This window comes from Eulemur rufifrons, chromosome 30 (assembly GCF_041146395.1).
Source record: "Eulemur rufifrons isolate Redbay chromosome 30, OSU_ERuf_1, whole genome shotgun sequence".
Taxonomy (NCBI): domain Eukaryota; kingdom Metazoa; phylum Chordata; class Mammalia; order Primates; family Lemuridae; genus Eulemur; species Eulemur rufifrons.
In genome coordinates this window covers 80,768,595-80,792,195 of record NC_091012.1, presented here as the reverse complement: position 1 = coordinate 80,792,195, position 23,601 = coordinate 80,768,595, and the positions used below count along the sequence as shown (strand labels likewise).

The 23,601-nt window shown below is 36.4% G+C and overlaps 1 protein-coding gene across 1 annotated transcript in view; it reads left to right on the top strand.

Annotated features, from left to right (window-relative positions):
* The window catches only part of APOOL (apolipoprotein O like), a 95,002-nt gene that overhangs the window by 20,567 nt on the left and 50,834 nt on the right, over positions 1-23,601 (top strand). Inside the window, exon 2 of the mRNA XM_069463565.1 lies at positions 23,205-23,309. Within this exon, the coding sequence (XP_069319666.1) occupies positions 23,205-23,309 (105 nt within the window). The remainder of the gene's footprint in view (positions 1-23,204; positions 23,310-23,601) is intronic.

The following is a 23,601-nucleotide window of genomic DNA, read 5'->3' as shown; positions in this document are numbered from 1 at the left end:
TTTAGCCATTCTTTAAGGGCTGGTCTGATGGTGACAAATTCTTTTAGTTTTCCTTCATCTAAGAATGTCCTGATTTCTGCTTCATTCCTGAAGGATATTTTCTCTGGGTTTAGAATTCCGTGTTGACAGTTTACTTCTTTCCTCACTTGAAAATGTGATAATTCCTTCTGACCTCCTTGATTTCTGATTAGAAATGTTCTATCATTTGAATTATTTTTTCCATATAGTTTAAGATATTGTTTCCCACTCACTGCTTTTAAGATTTTTCTTTTTTAGTTTTCAGAAGTTTATGATGTGTCTTGGGTATGATTTCTTTGGGTCATCCTCTTTGGGATTTGCTCGAATTCCTGTATTTGTGAGTTTATGCTTTTTTTCAAATTTTGGAAGTTTTCAGCCCTCTGTCATCCCCATTCTGCTGTTGAGTTTACTTATTGAATTTTTTTATTTCTCATTGTATTGTTCAGTTCCAAATTTTCCCTTTAGTTCTTTATATCGTTTATTGATTTGCTGAGTCTTTGTGTTTTTTGTTAAGACTTTCTGTTTTTTAATTTGCCTCAAGCATGTTCATAATTGCTTATTGAAGTATTTTATGATGGCTGATTTAAAATACTTGTCAGATAATTTTGATATCTCTATCACCTTCGTGTTGGCATCTGTCTATTGTATTTTTTCATTCAACTTGAGATCTTTCTTGTTCTTGGAATTTTTTAGTTAATACCTGTATATTTGGGGTATTATGTTATATAGTTCTGGATTTTATTCAAAACTTCTGTTTTAGCTGTTTTCCTTCAAAACTACTCTGGCAAGGAAAAGGGCAGTAGTGCCTTGCTACTGCCATTGGCAGTAGAAGTCAAGACTCCCTGCTCAGCCTCTATTGACACCCAAGTAGGGGAGGGCCTCTTTGCTATTCCTGGGCAAAGGTGGGAGTTTAGGCCCCCCCGACTGGGCCTCTGCTCTTACCACCCTGATTTGGAGGGGTAGGGTAGGAGTACCTTGTTACTGTTCCCCACCTAGCCTCTACTAACATTACCAGTGGGGAGAGGCTGACCTTGTTATTACTTGATTGGCCTTCTCAGATACCAAGGCAGAGGGAAGAGGGAGGGATGCTTCATTACCATCAGGTGGTGGTAGATATCCAGGCTCCCCACGTGGTCTCCACTGACATTCTGGTGGACAGGGCTCATTACTGCCTGGCAGGGTTGAAAAGTCCCACCTTCGCTAACACTATCCTATTGGGAGGGGGAGTGTTAGAATAACTTATGTCAGCCTTGCCAGGGCAGAGGTCTAAACTCTCCACTCAACCTTTGCTTGTGGGGGTGGGAGTTTGGCCTCAGTTTTGTCTGTAGTGTTAGTTATAGTAGATTGGCTATGATTTAGTTTTATGTCTTGCTAGACTACTCCTTTCCTTGTCTTCTGGCTAGAATGAGTAGACTTATCTTGGATTTTTTTCTGTACTGGTTGCCATTTCTGTGTTGCTGGCTTCTGCAGTACCCAATCCAAGATATATGAGGCAAACAGAAAACCCAGTAACCTCACTGCCATGTCATTTCTCAGATCCTGAGATCCCTAACTGGTCTTTCTTCATCTCACCACCTTTCAGGGTGTTCATATACTTATTTTCTATATAAAGTTCAGGGTTTTGAGCTTTACTCAATGGGAGGAATTGGGAAAAATACATCTACTCCATCTTTTCAGAAGTGGAAGTCCTCCATCATATTCTGTTACCTTCCTATACTGGTAATGCTGACTCCCACCCTAGAGATTATATAACCCTTGAGGGCAGGAACAATACTTTTGCATACCTACATTCCCTGTGGCCTAGGACAGCACCTGCCTGGAGCATAATGTTTGTTCAAAAAGTGTTTGTTGAATGAGTTGAAGGTTTGAGTAACTTTCAGACCTCTCACCTTTAAGAACTAAGTAGCCTAATTAGAGAAATATGAATTAAATAATAGTAATAGTTCAAAATGATATAAGGTTAAATTTTTAATTATGCTAGGCTTTGGCAGATTGGCTAATTCATGTCCTTTGTAGGTAAATTCTTCCATTTCTTTGAAAAACCTGAAAATAGGGATATCCTCCTATCTCTGTCCCTAGCTATTATAGAATAGATGAGGACCCTCTTTGTATCTCCACTGTACACATCTCTGTTATACTACTTGTAAGTATGAATTGCATTTATTTTTATGTTTTTCTCCCTCATTAAACTAGGAGTTTTCTTAGTTTTTATTCATATTTGTATCTCAAGCTCTTGATATAGAGTATGTAGTACTTGGTTGAATGAATGAATGTATTCTGTAACACTCACATATACAAATATATTTTTATATTTAAATATATTTAGAGGGAGTGTTTGCTATAATTATATATTTTTAAATATATTAATTGCTAAAAGGGAGTAATGTTAATGTAAAATATATCTATATATTTTTTTTCAAAACTTCATTTGAAAAAGTTTACTTTTAAAAATGACTCTGGCTAGTGATTTGAAATTTGTACCTTTATATTTATTGATAATATTTCTGCAGGGCAGAAGAAACATTTGAAGAAATAAAGAAATAATGACTGAGAATTTTCCAAAAATAAAAAATGTGTTAAATCATAGGTTAAGAAGCACAGAGAACCCTATATAGGATAAAAATCACACACACACACACACACACACACACGCGCGCGCGCGCGCACACCATTCCCCTATATATATCATTTTCAAACTACTGAAAAATAAAGAGAAAAATGTAGAAAACATCCACAGGAAAAAGCCACATTACATAAATAGGAACAGAGGGGAAAATTATAGCATACTTCTCAGAAACTACATAAGCTTGATAATGTATCTGAAAGAGAATATTCTTTGTGATTGCAGTGGTGACTTAGAGCTGTATATCTATAGTGTATTTTATATCAAAGTATTGACATTTTAGCTTCTTTATCTTCAAATAGTGGCATGTAGTTACTTTTTTAAGGATTGTATCTTTAACACCATTCCAAGACAGGGTGTTTGATTCATCCTGGACTGGCTATCTCTGTTACTAACTTGTGTATTAGAATTCTTTATTGCATTAGGACTGACTTATCCAAGGATTCTAGCTCTATAAAAGGCCTCAAATTCTGTTCAAAAGTTTAACAAATATTGACTATATGCTAAGTACAGTACGGATGCACACATATTCTATGACATTGTTTTTGCTCTACAAGAGCTTATAGTTTTGGCAAAGAGGACATATCCTTATGAAATGGATGATGCTATAAGATAGCAAATATTTAAATAGTATAGCATGTAATATGTATATTAAATCCTTAGCAATTCAAGAAAGAAGACATCCATATGTATTATGATACTTTAAGGGCCCATGGACCTTAAATGCTGGTATTTAGATTATCAGGAATGAAGGAGTTAGCTTGTCAGGAATGGCTCTGGGTTGAACACTGTTACGATATATTCCAGGAACTTAAGGCAGTTAGGCTGGCTAAATGAGAAAGGTTAATTTGGGGTTACTTATAGGGGGAAGATAAGATTGGATTAGAAAAAGAAAGGTGGTGGAGTGTTCAAATGCTAAGATAAGTTGGAATTTTATTTTGAAGGCAGTGGAAAGCCCTTGGAAAATAATCCAAAATGGTTTATGATCTTTAAATTTTAGTGTAAAATAGTACATACATAAAATATTATTAACAATAATACAATGAACACTTCAAATGCAATTAAAACCTCCTGTGTACCCCTCCAACCCTGATTGCATTCCTCTTGATCCCTAAATCCCCCAAAAGCCACTCTCCTGACTTTGGTATTTAGCATTGCTATGCATGTTTATAGACTTTTACTATATATGCATGTAGCCCTAAACTTTATATACCATTGTTTTATATGCTTTTAAGGTTTATGTAAATTCTATTTATGCTACATGTATTCTTCTGCAACTTATTTTTATCAATTAGCATTCTTCTGCAACTTATTTTTTTTTCTGTTTAAGAGATGGGGTCTCGCTCTTGCTCAGGCTGGTCTCGAACTCCTGAGCTCAAACGGTCCGCCCACCTCGGCCTCCCAAGTGCTAGGATTACAGGCGTGAGCCACTGTGCCCGGCCTGCAACTTATTTTTATCAATTAGCATTGTTTATGATATTGTTCATGTTTATATGTATAGCTCTAGTTCATTTCTCTGCTATGTAATATTCTGTTGTATGAATAAGTCATTTATTTTTTTCATTCTTTTTTTATTTCAGAATATTATGGGGGTACAAATGTTTAGGTTACATGTAATGTATATTATGTTAGCTTCCATCACCCTTTATTCTATTACCAATAATGTTTTTATGAATAATCCAGTACATGTCTCCTTGGACTTATGGGAGAGTTTCCTTGCTCTACCATATAATAACTGTATGACTTTGGGCAGATTACATAACCTATCTAAATTGCAGTTTTCTTATCTGAGTAATTAGGATAAGAATAGTACTTTCCCCCAAAGTTTTATATTGGAAAATACTAAACAGATAATATATGATGTGCACAACAGTATGCTTGGGCTGTTTCAATTAGTCAGTAATTGCTAGCTACCGTTGTTATTCTGTTTCAGAAGAATAGTTATATTTCCAGTACCTAGTACAATATAATATTTCTTCTCATCTTCAGATCTCAATTTGCATATCACATCCTTCATTACAGTGGGCTGATAACATGTTTCTCATGAAAGTGAAAATGAAGCAAGTAGAATAGAAATTTCATGTATAATATTACCAATTTTTTATTAAAGTAAATATTTATTTATAGCCATATTCGTTCTTAGACTTATTCTGATTTCTTTCAAACCCTGGATAGTTATCCATGATATTTTTCATGACAGAAATTATCTTTAAAACTGTAGAATTTATTTGGTTACCATGCCTTTTGTGAATAAAATGTTCTCTCTTTGTCATTTAAGCACTAAGCTAGAAATTTGAATGCAGAGGTTATTAAAGAGAATGTTTACTCAAAAACTGGCCTGTGAAGTATAAAATAGTTTTCATGGCTAAAGAAGAGTTTCTTTAAGAATAATGCAAATCGAAGGAGGTAAAATTCTAGTAGAGTGGGAATGAGCATGCCGTTTTCATTGATTTTCTAGGAAAGCCTAATTGTTAAGAGTGTAAATTAAGTTATAATAGAGTCCCAAACCTTTGAGGATTGAGTTGCTAAAGGCTTTATAGGGTGGTGGTTGTTTTACACCTATATCTTTTACACAGCTTCTTTATTTTTGATCTCAGCATTTCAGTCCTTTGAAGTGGTCTGTTTGAAATGCTAACATGGAAGGCCCAAATTGTATTGATACATTTTTATGGTTTGATTATTATAGTTGGATTATTTATTCTTCAGAACCACTATCTTTTCCAAGAGTTTTGCAAGAAGGCACAGGCATGGTTTTTTAGTTTCCTCTTTCAGCAAAGTATCTACTTTTCATGTACCAGTATCATAAATAATACTGTGGCTGATAAACTCGGCTGTTCTCAGTAGATTTAATGATAGTTTATTCTCGTAGAGATGATTCACTCACTCATTATTTTCTGAAGAAGAAAAGCACCCTGGTGTATACAGATGCTCTGTTAGTGACTCACTGGCGATTACTCTAAAACAGGGCACCCTTGTGTAAGACTTTTATGTTGCTGTCAAGAAGTAGCTCTTAGGCCATAGTTCTAAAATGAAGCACTAACACCTTTTCAATTTCAGCCCGAAAAAATACAGTAATAATGTTAGGTAGGTATAATAAGGAAGAAGGGGAACAGATGCTTGGTCTAGGGGGTTTCCACTGAGGAGCAGATGGTACTAGGAGATGCTTTGTCTACAGTAGGAGGAACAAATTGATCAGAGGGGGCTTCCAAGTAGGAACAGATGACATGTCAAAGTGGCTTCCAAGAACTGAACAGATATTTGGTCTGTGATAGGAGGCTTCAAAGGATTGACCAAACAGAAAGAAGTAAAAAGGCCACAAAGTGGAGATATGATCAAAGCCACAAAAGAGGGTTTTTTGGAGCATGTACACAGTTGAGGTAACAGTGTCCTTAAATGAACTACCCTCATTAACATAGTAAAATATCACACCCACCCACGCCATGATGGTTTACAAATGCCATGTCTACCCCCGGAAATTGCCTTACAAGATTAAAAATGGGGAGGGTTCCCAGTTCCAGGAATTCTCCATCCCTTTCCAAGAAAAACTGTGAATATTCCACCCCCCACTTAACATAAAATTAGGAAATCAGCATAAAAGGGAATATCTTGTTAAACTCAGGGTCTCCTACACTCACTGGGATTGACCCCTTCCTTCTCTGGAATGAACTATGCTTTAATAAACTTTGACTCTTTGCTTGCTTGCATCTGCTTGATCTGCTCATTTGCTCCATTGACTCAGTATCATTAACCATTCTTCGGTACTGGGAACCAGGAACCAGGGAACATGGACCTGACATCTGGTCTACTCACACCTGACGGTATCTCTATAAAAGCAGAAGAGGGGTTTAGTGGCAATTGTTATCATCAGAAACTTTATTACCCTTGGGAAATAGTCTAAACACAAGGGTGCAGTCCAGAAGTCAGGAAAGGAGAATTAAAGTGTGTTTTCTAGGGAAAGAGTGGCTGGACCTGTTTTTTATATGACCCAAAGGAGTAGAACTAGGACCAGGGAAGGACTTTCATAGAGCTGTTAAAAAAATAAAGAAATGACCTCCTGATGGAGTTTCCTAGTACTGAAGGAGATCATATATAGAATGAGGGTTTGAGTTACATGGTAGCATGTTTTAGAAGGGATTCTAGTATCAGAAGAGAGATTGGACAAGAAGATCTTTTAAGGTTTCTAGGTTCCAGGGATGGCAGGCTATAACCTCCCTCTGTTTCCCACCCAAATCTAGTGTTCCAGAGTTCATAAATATCCCTGAGCTGATGAGATTTTCCTTGTGAAAAAGCTCCTAACACCAGTCCCATACTGAAAAGGAAACCCTATTTCATACTTTTTTCTAACCCTGTCCATTACTGAATCTTTTGGCTTTCACAAAATGAGGCCTCTTTTTTAAAAAGTTATTTAAGCTATAATAGTATCAAGGAATATTTTTCCCTAGGCAATTCATTAATCAAGGTATTATTGACCGTTTTAGTTAAAAGTGTACCAATTTAGATATAATGCATTTTGCTTGAAAGTATTTATTTGATACAGTATAATCATCATCATCATCATCACATTAATTTGACCAAGAAATTTTGCCATGGCATGTGCAAAGTAAAATGCTGTTTCCAGTAAGAAAGAATCAGGCCTGTTCTGTTGGCCACTTAGATACGGTCTTCAGAAGGCAAGAAATCCATTGTAAGAATACTAACTTTCATTTATCTAACATTCTACAGTTTATAAACTATGAACTGTTACCATCTATTGTGGTATTTGATTCTTAAAACACTCCTGTGGGAATTTTGTATGTGTGTGTTATGATAAAAGATATAATAAGTTTCATTTGTGGTGGGGCTGAATTGATTAAGTCCTCAGATGCTTCTGAGAGGCTGGGGCCTGCAAGCATATGTAAAATTTTCAGAGTAAGTAATTTTGGTAGAATATAGTTCAAAATTTTCATTTGATTTTCAAAAAGTTAAGACCACTGAATCAGTCTTACAATTTCAGATTAGCTTTAGGACCTTTAGTTGTTTGCCTCCACAAATGCTTGGCACATTGACGTTCAACAAATGTTACATAAAAGAACTTACTACATTCTTTATGTATACTGTCCTCTTTAAACCTGTGGATCATTTTCTTACTTGGTTTTGAGGTCCTTAGTCCTTACAGGATCCTTTGGATACAAAGAGGTCTAAGATGACTCATAAGGAGTCTACATTATAGTAGAAAAATAGGCTGCATACATTTCAAAAAGATAAATAATATAATATTATATTTGTTAAATAGCAGATTAATGTTTTACACAAATAAGAATTATGTGAATTCAGAGAGATAGCTTTGAGTGAGCTAGTGGGCCTTGAACTAAGGCCTTCATTGAAGGGCAAGGCTTAGGTAAGTGTATTCATTCAACAATTATTTTTTGAGTACCTGCTATGTTCCAGGAATAATTAGGTGCAGGAGAGAGGAGGGCATTCCAGCAGGGCAGATGAAGTGAGTGAAGACACTGAGCGAGGAATGTGCTTGAAATGTTTGGAGCCTAGGATGACTAATTTTTCTAAAGCCAGAGTTTGTATGGAAGGAAGTGAAAGTTGGTTGGTTGCTGAATTGGAGAAAATGCAGTATTTTAGAAAGATTAATTCAGCATTTCTATGTAGTTTATTTAATCCTGTTTTGAAATTTTATAACATCTGAATTCTAAACTGACAACAGCTTGAAAATCATCTCTTATGGGAGTGTTACTATCTTTTCAAGTAAATAGAATACTTTCAAAATATTCCTCTCCCACTTTTTCCCTAGGTAGTGTGTATGTGTGTATATACATGTGTGTTAAAGGGAGGGCATTAGGTGTTTTCTAAAATCTGATTAGTGCTTTTGATAATACTAAGTGTTTGACCCGAATTACCATAAACTGGCTAAAGTTGAATTATGCTAATCTGTTGTGTCATTTCTGGAGGATTTTTAGAAATGTTTATTTGTGTAACTGTGCTCCCTAAATATGTTTTTATTTTTAATTTTCTACTTAGATTTTTATTTTTACAAGATAAACTTTTAACACTTTCAGATATACTCAATAATAATTACATCACAATTATTTGAATGATAAAAATGTTCAGAAATTCCAAAATAATTTATTTTTTTCATACAATAGCATAATTAAAGTAACTTGGTACTTGAGATTTAACATTAAATATTTATTTATTTGAGACAGAGTCTTTCTCTGTTGCCTGGGCCAGAATGCAATGGCATCATCATAGCTCACGGCAACCTCAAACTCCTGGGCTTTGGTGATCCTCCTGCCTCAGCTTCCCAAGTAGCTGAGACTACAGGTACACACCACCATACCTGTCTAATTGTTCCATTTTTTTGTGGAAACAGGGTCTCACTATGTTGCTCAGGCTGGTCTCAAATTCCTGGCCTCAAGCGATCCTCCTGCCTCAGCCTCCCAAAGTGCTAGGATTACAGGCATGAGCCACTGTGCCGAGCCCTGTTCTATAATTTTATAATATAGCCACACTGATCTGGGCAGTTATTTGTTCTGGGTAACTTAAGATTGGCCTTTTAAGAGCTGGAACTTTAGTTTTAATGAAGATTATATATCAAATGTACCATGTAATGCCCATCCATCTTAAACCAGAGAGTTGAACCCATTCTTCATCACTCACTGTTTTTAGTTTTCATTAATAACTTTGCCAATTGTAATATGCTGTAACTGTTATCCAAATTAAGATGTAAATACAAATAGTGGACCTGAATGGGTATTGAACCCAGAAATAGCCTTAGAAAGTGCTGTCTTGAAAAAGTTTCTGGTGTCATTTGCATTTTTCTCATAAATGTAAAATGAAATATATACAACTTCTTGGCTTTGTGAGCAGTGTGACATGCTCAGTAAATCAAAGGCAGACTTTTTCCAAGTGTTTTTCTGTTCTCAAAAGGTCTCTGCTGGTACTTGTGTGCTTTTACTTGTCTGCCCCATTCAAAATAGTATGTATGCTTTCTGCATCATCAACATCAAATATTTTCTGGTGCATAGCAGGCATTCAACAAATGTAGTTATCTACGCTTTCCCTGTTACTAATGTATTAGACCACAGGTGTTATTTTGTCAGCATATTCATCTTCAGATTATTTCACTTCTACATATATGCTACATGTCACTACTTTCTCTTAGTGTTCCTTAATATTTAATTTTCAAGAAAACACCGGATGCTGTGTGTCATTTAAAATGGCATTTTTAGCGTGGGCAACAGAGCAGAGAGATGGTAGAGCCTGGGTTCTTGATAAGTTAATGAATCTACTAATTCAGAAGTTCTGCCTACTTCTGGATTTCTTATTGTATGGAGAATAAGTTTTTTTCGTTGTTGAAGCCAGAGTGAGTTGGAGATTCCAAAACATTGCCAAAAGCATCCTAAATGATACCTATTATTAATATATTGGATTGTTGTGAAGATTTAAAAGACTCGATATAAATAAAGCACCTGGCACATACATGGTAAGTGCTCCTCAAACACAGAACACACTGTCTTCAGAGATCCCTTTTGTTTTCAAGAACAGGTACCATACTACTATCAGATAGTAGAGCTGTTCTGTCATCCATTTGTACTTCATTGCTGGTTTTCTTCCTTTCCCAGCCATAGTGTAACTCTGCTGCTACCTTTTGTTCTGGTATTAATATTATTCTTTCTTATCTCTTCTATTCCTTGTTATTTCTTTGACTTTTTGACTTTTGTATGCATCATCTAGCTTTTTATAAACACAACAGGTCAATCACAGTACCTTCGCCTATAATACTCAGCTCTTTGATTCTTCTCCCTTTTTGTTGGTTGCTGGATGTTCAGAGACAGCTTTTTGGACTCAAGAGATTTTGAAAATTTCTTTTCCCCATTTCCTGGTTTTAGAACTCCAGTAGATGCCTAAAAGTTCTAGATAGCTGAGTCATACCATGTATATTTTTAAATTTAAAAAATTTTACCATTACCATGTTTGGTGTTATTGGAGAAAATATCTTTTCTTTTTTCCCCTCCTATATTTAAGATTGGGATTGTATTTGATCATGTGTCCCCATAGCATTGTGAGACAAGAAGTAATAAAAGTGGTATTCAAATGTTTTATAAAAATATTTTATAAAAATGCTGGGTGATAGTGAATAATGCATTGTTAAAATTGGAAAAAAACTTTGGATATCTTGTAGTGCAAACTGCTTTTACAAATGGAGAATCTGAGGTACACGCAGGGGAACTTTACTTGTACAAAATCACATAATGAGTTAGTAGTGGAGCTGAGACTAGAACTGAGCTTTTTCATTTCATAGCCTGGTATTCTTTCCATGATACCATTATCATCTCTCACATCTTCATAAGCGAACAAATCCAAGGGAACTGCAGTGTGCAAAATTGTATTAAACTGTTAATGGCTGTCCTGAATTTTGATGACTAATCTCAACTTGTCACAGTTCATTAGGTGCTGGAAATAGACTTACCAAGTTCCTGAGCCAAATATTTAAAAGCAATTTATACCTGCAGCATTGCAAGCACAATTGAATTTTCTTACAAATCTCAATTTGAAGGTCCATCTGGCTGTTTGCATGGGGTACTTGTTGCACAACTGTATTCCGTTGTGCCAGCATCTACTGAGGCTTGTTATCACAGGTGTCAAAAATACGGTTAACCTTTCTTTGAGTGAGGTGGATAAAGCATAATCACTTTTATGAACTATATTTATCAAAGGGCAAATATTGTGGCTTGGAATGCTATAAGGCCAGAATATAATGCGGGCCAGGCTGGTGATTGGAAGAATGAAAGGCAATGTTTTCCTTAAGTTTGCTGCAGCAGCTCTTCTAACGTGCCACAGCATTTACTGCCACTATCAGACTGACTTATTTTATTTTTTATTCAGACTGACATTTTAAAATGCAGTGGAAGATTTGATGAGCAAAGGTGCTTCAAAGGTGAAAGATAAATAGCAATAAACTTATAAACGTCCCAGGCCCTTGTGTTTGAGGTCTGAATTTTCATATCTAGCAGAGGGTCTCACCAGTGCTAGGGAACTAATCTCCAGTCAACAAGTATATATTGTGCCCTGTTCCCAAGGAGTTAGTCTATTTGCGGAGTAAATGCTAATACCATTGACTAGGTGAAAGTGCAGTAAGAAGCTCAGGGTAAGTGTTGGGGAGAAGAAGTGGGAAATAAGACTACCTATTAATACATAGATTAGAGGTAGATTACAGAGAGCCCGAAAAGTACAAAAGAATTTTAAGCAGTGTATTAAGAAAAGGGGGCCTAATTTATTTTGTTGAGCAGGGTAGTGATCTGACTGACAAAAGAATTATCTTGATTTGACAATGGCAAATATAGTTGGTTGGAATTAAATGAGACTGAAGTGGCGGCCATGGGCTAGGAGACTGATGATGACAGAGATGATGACAGTAATCCCCTTCTGTGCTAGTCCCGGTGAGATAGGTGATATTACACACATGGACATTGACACCCAATGTTGATTACTTGCTCAAAGCCACACCACTAATAAGTAATAGAGCTAGAATCTAAGTCTAACTCTAAAATCTATCCTCTTTCCATACTTTACCTAACAGATGGTAAGGGCCTGGTCTAGTTTGGTGGTCTCTTTAACACTTTGTGCCTACCTATATAATACTTATCACCCCAGGCTGTCTCCTCTACTAGATTGTGACTCTTTAAGGACATGAAGCATAACTTAATCATTTTTGTAACGCTAGCACCTAATATAATTGTACAGTAAGTACTTGATAATATTTGTTGAATGAAAGAATAGAGAGTAAATAAGAGATATAAACAAAAAAGCTACTTTATTTTGGTACTCGAAAATAGACAGACAGTTGAATATTGAAGTTGGTAATACCAGAGTGCTTTATTCTGTCCTTGCCTTTTATCTGTATTTCTGATAAACTGCCCTCATTCTTTCAAATAAAAATACTGTCAAAATATTGTAATGGGACGTATGCTATTTCATAGGAGTCTTTTTAAAATTTTTATTATGAAAAATTTCAAACATTTACAAAAGTATAGAGAACAATGTAGAATATTATACTAAAATATATGATATGATACACCAGTTTCAACAATAATTAAGTCCTGACCAATCTTGTTTTATCTATATTCTATCCCCTGGATTATTTTGATCAAATACCAGACATATTTCATCTGTAAAAATATCAGTGTGAATCTCTTAACAAATTGGCAATCTTTTTTAAAAAAACACAAAATTATTATCACACGTAAAAATTAGCAGTAGTTCTTTAATATCAAATACCCAGTCAATGTTAAAATATGCCTGAATGTTTGATAATATTTAAAAGTTTATATATTTTTTTCTGGATTCAAATAATGTTCACATATTGCAATTTTTTTTTTTTGAGACTGAGTCTCACTCTATTGCCCAGGCTAGAGTGCAATGGCATGATCATAGTTCACTGCAACCTCAAACTCCTGGGTTTGAATGATCCTCCTGCCTCAGCCTCCCCAGTAGCTGAGACTACAGGCCTCATCCACCATGCCTAATATTTTAAAACAATTTTTATGGAGATGGGGTCTCGCAACATTGCTCAGGCTGATCTTGAACTGCTGGCCTCCAGTGATCCTCCGTTCCTGGCCTGCTCCCAAAGTGCTAGTTTTACAGATGTGAGCCACCATGCCCAGCCCACATATTGCAATTTATTGACATTAAGTTTCTTGCTCCATCTCTCTCCCTTTATTTATTGAAGACTTTATGTCATGTCATTTGCCCTAAAGAGGTTCTGAATTCTTGATTTTGCAATTATTGGATTTCCATGTTGACTTTTTTTAATGTGGAAGTTTGGGTTTTCTTTATTTAAAATATTAAAGAGGCACAAGTGTTTTTGTTACTTGGATGAAGTGTATAATGCTGAAGTCAGGGCTTTTAGTGTGCTCGTCACCAGAATAGTGTACATTGCACCCAATAGGTAAGTTTTTATCCCTCATCCCCCTCCCATCTTCCCCCTCTTCTTAGCTTCCAATGTGTTTTATACCTGTGGTCACCAAACCGCAGCCCTGGACCAATACTGGGCCGCAGAGCTCCACTGCCTTGCCTCCCTCCATCCCACTGCCATCTGTGGAAAAATTGTCCTCCATAAACTTAGGAAACGGTGAAACTTAGGAAATGGGGGTTGGGGGGCACAGTAGAAGGTGAGCAGTGGGCAAGCAAAAAAGCTTCATCTGTATTTACAGTCTCTCCCCATTGTTGCCTGCCACCTGAGCTGTGGCCCCGCTTCCCGTGGAAAAAATTGTCTTCCATGAAACCATTCCCTGGTACCAAGCCAAAAATTTTAGGGACCGTTGCCTTATGCTACTTTATGACTGCGTGTTCTCATCGTTTAACTCCCACTTATTGGTGAGAATGTGGTATTTGGTTTTCCATTGCTGAGATACTTCACTTATGATAATGGTCTCCATTTCCATCCAAGTTGTTGCAAAAGACATTACTTCATTCCTTTCTATGGATAAGTGGTACTCCATGGTATAATATACATACACCACATTTTCTTTATCTACTCATCAATTGATGGGCACTTAGGTTGATTCCATATTTTTGCAATTGTAAATTGTGCTGTGATAAACATTTGCATTCAGGTGTCTTTTTGATATAATGGCTTCTTTTCCATTGGGTAGATTCCTAGTAGTGAGATTGCTAGATGGAATGGTAGGTCTACTTTTAGTTCTTTGAGGAGTCTCCATACTGTTTTCCATAGAGGTTGTACTAATTTACAGTCCCACCAAAAGTGTACAAGTGTTCCTTTTTCACCACATCCATGCCAACATCTATTGTTTTTTGATTTTTTAATAATGGTGATACTCATAGGGGTAAGGTGCTATCTCATTGTGGTTTTAATTTGCATTTCCCTGATGATTACTGATGTTGAGCATTTTTTCATATGTTTGTTGGCCTTTGTCTTCTTTTGAGAAAACACTGTTCATATCTTTTGCCCACTTTTTAATGGGTTTATTTCTTTTTTCTTGGTGATTTATTTGAGTTCTTTGTAGATTTTGGATATTAGTTCTTTGTCAGATGCATAGTTTGCAAATAGTTTCTCCCATTCTGTAGGTTGTCTGTTTACTGTTGATTATTTCTCTTGCTGTGCTTTTGATTTAATTAAGTCCCATTTATTTATTTTTGTTGTTACTATATTTGCCTTTGGGGTCTTAGTCATAAATTATTTGCCTAGACAAGTTTTTCTTACATTTTCTTACATTTTCTTCTAGAATTTTTATGGGTTTGAATCTTACATTTAAATCTTTAACACATCTTGAGTTAATTTTTTGTACATGATGAGAGATAAGGATCCAGTGTCATTCTTCTGCAGGTGGCTATCCAATTTTCCCAGCACCATATTGAATAGGGTGTCTTTTCCCCAGTGTATGTTTTGATCTGCTTTGCCAAAAATTAGTTGATTGTAGCTATGTAGTTTTATTTCTGGGTTCTCTATGCTATTCCATTGGCCTATGTCTCTACATTTATACCACTGCCATGCTATTTTGGTTACTATAGCCTTGTAGCATAATTTGAAGTCAGATAATGTGATGCCTCCACAGGTGCTTAGGATTACTTTGGCTATTTGAGTTCCTTTTTGGTTCTGTATGCTTAGGATTGCTTTGGCTATTTGGGTTCTTTTTTGATTCTATATGAAGTTTAGGATTATTTTTTCTGAGTCTGTAAAAAATATAGGTATTTTGATGGGAATTGTGTTGACTCTGTAGATCACTTAGGGTAGTATGGACATTTTAACAATGTTGCTTCTTCAAATCCAAGAGCATAGATGTTTTCTCATTTGTTTGTGTCATCTGTGATTTACTTCATCAGTGTTTTGTAGTTCTCCTTGTAGAGATCTCTCACTTCCTTGGTTAAGGTTATTCCTAGGTATTTCATTTTCCTTGCAGCTATTGTAAATTGTTTTGATTTCTGGATTTGACTCTTAGCTTGACTGTTATTAACATATAGAAATGCTACTGTTTTGTGTACGTTGATTTTGTAACCGGAGTCATTGCTGAATTTATCAGTTCTCAGGGTTTTTTGTGTAATTTTTAGGGTTTGCTATACATAAGATCATATTGTCAGTAAACTAGGAAAATTTGACTTCCTCTTTCCCGATTTGGATGCCCTTTATTTCTTTTTCTTGCCTAATTGATCTAGCTAGGGCTTCTAGTATTATGTTGAGTAGAAGTGGTGATAATGGCCACCAATTGTTCTGTTCCATGTTTAGAGCACTTTTAAGCATTTCCTGTAGGGCAGGTCTAGTGGTGACAAATTCCCTTAGGATTTGCTTGTCTGGGAAACACTTTATTTCTCCTTTATTTATGAAACTTAGTTTTGCAGGATAAAAAATTCTTGGCTGGCAGTTATTTTCTTTAAGACTAAAAAATGGGACGCCAATCCCTTCTGGCTTATAAGGTCTCTGCTGAGAAGTCTGCTGTTAGTCTGATGGGTTTTCCATTGTAAGTTAATTGTTGCTTTCATCTTGTAGCTTGCAAGATTTTCTCCTTCACATTGACTTTGACCAGATTGATGACTACATGTTTTGGTGATGTCCTATTTGCTATGAATCTTCCAGGTATTCAATGACCATCTTGTATCTGGATATCTACATCTCTAGCAATACCAAGGAAGTTTTCTTCATTATTCCCTCAAACAGGTTTTCCATGCTTTTTACTTTTTCTTCTTCTCAGAGATACCTGTGATTCTTATATTAGTTTGTTTTATATAGTGCCGTATTTCTCTAATTGATTGTTCATTCTTCTTTATTGTTTTTTCTACATTTTTGACTGGCTGAGTTAATTCAAAAGCCTTGTCTTCAAGCTCTGAAATTCCTTCTTCTGCTTTGTCTAGTCTGTTGTTAAAGCTTTCTGCTATATTTTAAAATTACCTAAATCACTCTTTCATTTCTTTAAATTCTGTTATATCTCTTCTTCTTTTTTGTTGTTATAATACTTCTTATGTTAATTTTTTATTCATGTCCTGAATTATTTGTGGGAGAGTTTCTTTATGTTGATTTTCAACTTTCTCATCAATCTCATTCATCTTATTTGACATCCATATTCTGACATTTTGATAATTTCCTTTAGGCTGGCATTCATTACTGGAGACATATTGTGATCCTTTGGGGGCATAGAAACAGCTTGTTTGTTCATGTTGCCAGAGTTCTTATGCTGATTCCTTCTTGTCTGAAACTACTTCTCTCAGCTCAAGACAGATGAGTTTGCAATACACCTGTCCTCCTCTGCTGGGAACTCTCCTACTTAGTGAAAAGAAGGGAAGGTCCTTGGGTGGCATGCTTGTGTCCTACTCTGGAAGATTCACCCGGCAGACGAGGGATGGACACACTGGGAGCCTGTAACACAGCTGTTCTCCTGGGTTTCCCCATTCCCCTGTGGTTGTCTCAGTCCAAGCTGGTACTGGGGGATATTCATATGGTATGGTGGGTTGGTCCCCAGGCCACTGGTGGAAGCTCAGGCAGGGAGCTGGGCATGTCCCTCTCCACAGAACTGGGTGGTGTAGGAGTTTGCTCTCCCCAGGTCTCCTGCAGTGGTGGCAGTGGTGGCTGGGTGAGGCTATTTAGACAGTGGCCACTGGTACTAGGGCTGGGGGTGTTTGTTCCACCCAGGTCCAGGTGTAGTGGCAGCACAGGGCAGGGGGTGGCTGAGACAAGTAGGGCTGCAGTGGTAGATAGGGCCATGGAGGTACACAGTGCATGGAGATGCACAGTATACAGTGGCACAGTGGGGTATAGGAGGCAGGACTGTGGGGGTGGGGTGCAGCGGCTGGGTGGCACTTGGCAGGTGGGACTGCTGAGGGGCACAGTGGGTGGGTGGGGCTACAACAGTATGTGGAGTGAGGTTGGGCCATGGCAGCTGGGTGGTATGTGGCAGGGCTGCTGAAGTGTTTGTCATGAGAGGCTGTAGCAGCTGGGTAGCTCGAGGCTGGTGGTGCTACTGAGGCACAAAGTGCACTGAGGGCAAGTCATGGTAGCTGGGGTTTTCTCTGAACTCAGGACTGGTGGCAGCAGCTGCTGTCGTGCCATTCAAGTGGCACTGGAAGCAGTACTATCCAGAAGGCAGCAGTGGGTACTGGAGTCTGTGGGCTTGGATCCCCAGTGGCCGGGGGGTGGGGAGTAGGGGAAGAGGTGCATGGCACTCATTTACTGGGCATGAAAGAGCACCTGCCCTCCACACTCCCTCCCTGGCCCAGCAGGGGTGATGAGGAGGTGGCTGCTGTGGAGCTGATCCCTGTATAGATGGGGCACTCTGGGGCTGAGGGTTAAGAATGGCATCATTTGTAACCAACTGGGATCAGAAGCCAGGAAGACTCTGCTGTGCCAGCTCTCCAGTGCAATGCTGCTGCACAGTCTTCAAGCAGCTCCTTGGTCCGTTTGGAGGTCTGTGGTGGTGGGGAGGCCCCCGTGCAGCTTGAGTTGCAGTGTCCACTGGGGAAGTGTGGAACTCTCCTCTTTTACTTCCTCACATGTGGGCACCTTCCCCAGTTACCTTCCAGTCCTGTCCAGTGGTTCATCCTGTTTCCTCTCCTTCACTTTGGGTGTCTCCAGTCACTTCAGTGATGATTCACAATGCTCGAAGATGATCTACACATAGTTGAACATCTACTTGCAATTTTGGATCCTCTCCTTGAGAGAAATGTGTACATGCTGTTTCTGGTCTGCTGTCTTGCCCCCTTTCCTTTCCATGTTATCTTTTAACAGGTTTCTCTGTCTCCTATATTTCCTTTATCATGAGTTCAACTGATAATTCTGATTAAAATTCAGAACTATAGGATTTTATTTTAACTTTATCTATCTTCCATCTTTCTCATACTGAAAACCCTAGTCTTTAATATGCCAGCATATTTGTCTTATTCTATAATATGTAGACATTTTCATAATAAAATGTCAACACTGCTACCAACATTATGATTATTAAAAGTAGTTTTGAGAATTTTTTTCCTTGCTATTCTCATTGTCCCTTGGGACTGTCCATTGGGGATTGACAGTCAATTATTTGATTGGTTATAAATTCACTTTGAATTGTTCCTATCTGTGTGGTCACTGCCTCCACATGGTTTGTTTATTTCATTTTCCTTTTAGTTTTTAGAGTTTACTTTTTAAATTTTTGATTTTGCGTTATAGTTATCACAGGATTCCATATAATAAAATAGCTTTTGCTACATGATGATATATTTTTAAAGCAGAGCTAATGATTCAGACTGATTTTAGATTAGTTTATATTAAACATATGCTATTTATTACAAAATAGGTAACAAATTGTTATGAAGAAAACTTTAAAATAAAATTGAAATTAAATTTACTAAAGAAGAGAAAACCCATAATAGTTACCAGGGCTTTTAAGTGGTAAGATGTTAATATAGTTGAAAGGAAGCTTTTTAGATGGTATTTAAAAAACATTCATTGAAAAAAATCTATTCCCGTTGACCTCATTATTCATGGATTCTGTGAATTTGCTTACTCGCTAAAATTTATTTGTGACCCCCAAATCAGTAATCTTTGTGCCATTTTGGTTATTCTCAGACATGCACAGAGGGCAAAAAATTTGATTTGATTTCTCTGATGTTCAGGTTCCCAGCTGAGATAGAACAAGGCATTGCTCTGCCTTCTTGTTTCAGGTCTCATCCTGTGAACAGATGTCCTTTTTTTTTTTTTCTTTGTCAAGCATGAAAATGAAGTTTATTGAGGAAAGAAAGATAGGATAATAGGGCAAGGGCAAGATATAGGTTTATAGAGCATGATACATATGCCGCAGATGACGACCAGACCAATTATTGCAGCAAAAGAAGAGCAAAAGGAAAGAGCCAAAAAGGGCCAGGTGTCCTTTTTGTGGTATATTTAGTGTCATGTTTTTAACATTTTTGTATGTGTTTGTATTTTGGTGGTTTCATTATTTAAAATGGCCCCTAAGCTTAGTGCCGAAGTGCTGTCTAGTGTTCTTAAGTGCAAAAAAGCTGTGTGTGATGTGCCTTACAGAGAAGATATGTGTGTTAGATAAAGATACGATTTCAGGCATGAGTTTGTGCCATTGACCATGACTTCAATGTTAATGAATCAACAGTATATATTAAATAAGGTATCTAATTATTAAATGAATTCAGCAAAATCTCAGGATACAAAATCAATGCACACAAATCAGTAGCTTTCATATATGCCAATAACAGTCAAGCCAAGAATCAAATTGAACATACAACATCTTTCATAACAGTGTGAAAGAAAATAAAATATTTAGGAATATATTTAACTAAGGAGGTGAGAGACCTATATAGGGAGAACTAGGAAACATTGAGAAAAGACACTGCAGAGAATGTAAACAGATGGAAAGCCATACCATGCTCATGGATCGCAGAATCAACATTGGTAAAATGTGTGTATTACCCAAAGTGATCTACAGATTCAATACAATCCCTATTAAAATACCAACATGATTTTTCGGAGATCTACAAAAACAATAATTCTCTGCTTTGTATGGAACCAGAGAAGACCCTGTATAGCCTAAGCAACCTTAAAGTAAACCTTAAAGCAAAAAGAACAAATTGGGAGGCATCAATCTACCAGATTTCAAGCTATACTACAAGGCTATAGTAACTGAAATAGCATGGCACTGGCACAAGAACAGAGACGTAGACACATGAAACAGGATGGAGAATCCAGATATAAAACCATCCTATTATTACCATCTGATCTCTGACAAAGCAGAAGAAAACATACACTGGGGTAAAAAATCCCTATTCAATAAATGGTGCTGGGAAAATTGGGTAGCCACATGTAGAAGACTGAAACAGGATCCACACCTTTGACCTCTCACAAAAATCAACTCATAGTAGATAACAGACTTAAACCTAAGGTGTGAAACTATAAGAATTCTAGGGGAAAACATTGGAAATACTCTTCTAGACATTGGCCTAGGCAAAGAATTTATGAAGAAGACCCCAAAGGCAATCACAGCAACAACAAAAATAAATAAATGGGACCTAATCAAATTCAAAAGCTTCTAGACAGCCAAAGAAACTATCACGAGAGCAATCAGACAACCTACAGAATGGGAGAAAATATTCACATGCTACACATCTGATAAAGGATTGATAACTAGAATCTATATAAAACTCAAGGAAATCAGCAAGAAAAAATGGAACAACCCTATCAAAAAGTGGGCAAAGGACATGAACAGAAACTTTTCAAAAGAAGGCCAACAAACATATGAAAAAATGCTGTATGTTTTTGATTGTTATTGTAGTTCTCGCTATAGCCTGATTAACATCAAATACATGTGAGAAGAAAAATGAGGAGTAAGCACAGCCACTTAATTTATTTATTTAGAAATCAGAAGGAATGAGAAACTAAAATTAATTGCCTGTTTACCAAGTGCAAGCCATTTTTATATAATTCCTTAGTGTTCATGAAAACCATAATATCTATAACCTAAGATTAATTAACCTAATTGAGATATCACTGTCCATTAGAATCGTCTTTGATGATGGAATTGTTTTATATTTATGTTTACTTCGTGGTTGTTGAGCACTTGAACTGAGGCTAACATGACTAAATTATTTTAATTTCAATTTAAATAACCACATGTGGCTAATGATTACCATATTCGGAGTATAACCCTAAGAGCTTAGGTAACTTGTTCAGGTTTAGACAGTAAGTTCTGTGTAACTCCTAAGCTCATATTTTTTTCATTATGCCACACTGCCTCATCAATAAAACTCAAGGTATCTGTGAAGATAGTAGGAAAGAATGGGTGGACCCTACTCTACTGAGCAGAAAATGTAAAGAAAGTACGTAGGCACTTTTCAAGGTATATTAACTTTTTAGGCCACTAACTCAGTTAGTAAATCCACACTCTGGAACACTAGATCATAATTATCAAGCAATAGCTATGAATTTCATTTATAATCTATATGTTATTAATACTGCATTATGTGAAGTAACATGACTATACTCTGAGAACATTAAGGTGTTGAAAAAATGTTCAGATATTAGTATACTTCAAAGTGTTTTTCTTATATCTAAGAAGTAATGTCTTAGGAAGAATTATTTTTAAAAAATAGTTTTTAAATGTAAAAATTGACATCCTTCACATAACTTCAGAGCTTTTCGTAACAAAATTTATCAGGTTTATAGGAGAGCATACTTGCTGGTATCAGTTTTAATATATTTTTTTATTGATACTTGACATAGGTGTGGAGTGGAAATCTTATTTCATTAGTGAATACCAACTGGGTATGTTAAATCAAAAGTGATATCTTTTGAGGAGACATGCCTAGATAAATCAGTTTGTGATGCTGTTGCATGTACTAGAAGAAGGCATGGAGGGGAAGTAAACAAAATTTCTCTTTTAGTGTTAAGTCTTTATTTTACCCTGTATTTCTGGAGCTTCAATCTGAATCAGAGTCATGCCTAGTTTAAACAGGAAATTGCTTAAGTAGTGCTTATATAGCTTCCCTTACTCTGCTCAGAAAATACTGAAAACTGTCAGAAATGAAGCAAGGCACTACCACTGTTATTGGAGAGCATTTAGAATCCTTTAGCCAGTGTTTTTTCCAGGTCATGCACAGCTTTATTTGTGTATAAACCAAGAAGACTTCTTCCCTGTGGATGTTCTTTGTCGATTTCAGCAAGCCTCCTTCCCATCTAAGGAATCAGACTCTTAAAATATTTATTCCTTGGAAAGCTTTTAATTCATTGGAAAGCTTTTCATTTGACCTTTGAATGGATAATCTTTTGGAATTATTTTTATACCTGATTAACACTGGAACTGGTAGTTTTCCTGCCGTCTTAATTAAAATCCAGTTATATCCAAAACAGAGTTCACTTTTTGCTTTACATTAAGCATGAGACAGGTAAAAGGCAAGGCATTGGGAAAGTCAGGGGCAAAGGATTTGTAATGCAAGGAAATTATTTTTATGAATAATGTAAATGGAAATTGTATTTCAAGATGCAACCTGTATTGCCCAGTACTCCAGTCTACTCTTTATTTTTCACTTTTTCCATAGCATTCATCAACTTGTAATATACCATATAATGTGTTTATTGTGTTTATTGCCTCTCCCATCTCCACTAGAATGTCAGTTCCATGACAGCAGGAATCTTTGTTTTGTTCACTGATATATTCTAAGCACTGAGTCTAGGGTCTGGCACATAGTAGGTGTTCAATTAATGTTTGTGGACTGCATGAATACCAAGATCAATCATCCTTCTTCATGCCTCAAATTTTAGTAATTATTACATTACTATATTATATTAATATATTAATCATAATGTTCCTGATAATTGTTTTATTGCTATATCCCATGTTGAGTAGGTAGTTAACAAATAGTACTCTACCATACTAGATTGTAGTACTAGTCTTCTTAGTATGAGAAGACAGTCTTAGGAACTATAACTTAAAAATGTATGAAGTAATTTGGAATGCTTGAATATTTAATATATTTAAGTGAAACCAATACTGTTCCTGAGATGCCGCCAGAATTTATCAGGAATTGGAAGATGGAAAGCTTTTCATTTTAAAAGATATTTTTGGTATATCTTTCTCAGATGGGAAAGCTGACAGCCATGCCTGCAGGTCTGATAAATGCATCTATAAGTGTACATGCTGCCAGAGAAGAGGAATACAAAAAGCAGCTAATGAAACCAGAGCAGGTAATTTGCCTACAAAGTTTATGAACTTCGTATAATGTAAAGATGATACAAAAACTATGGGTTTTTTTTGTTACCTGTACTCATCAAAAATCCCTTTGAAGTCTTTGTTAGGTACATTTTATGAGTTGAGAGGAATAGTTATAAGGTATCTCAAACTAAATACTATATTGTATCTAACACAAGCATCCAAAATTCTAATTGCAGTGAAAAATAATTGGTGATTTTTCTTAATGAATAATCAATAAGTAGCACAGGGGCTTAGAAGTTCTAAACAGCCTGATTTTTCTTTCTT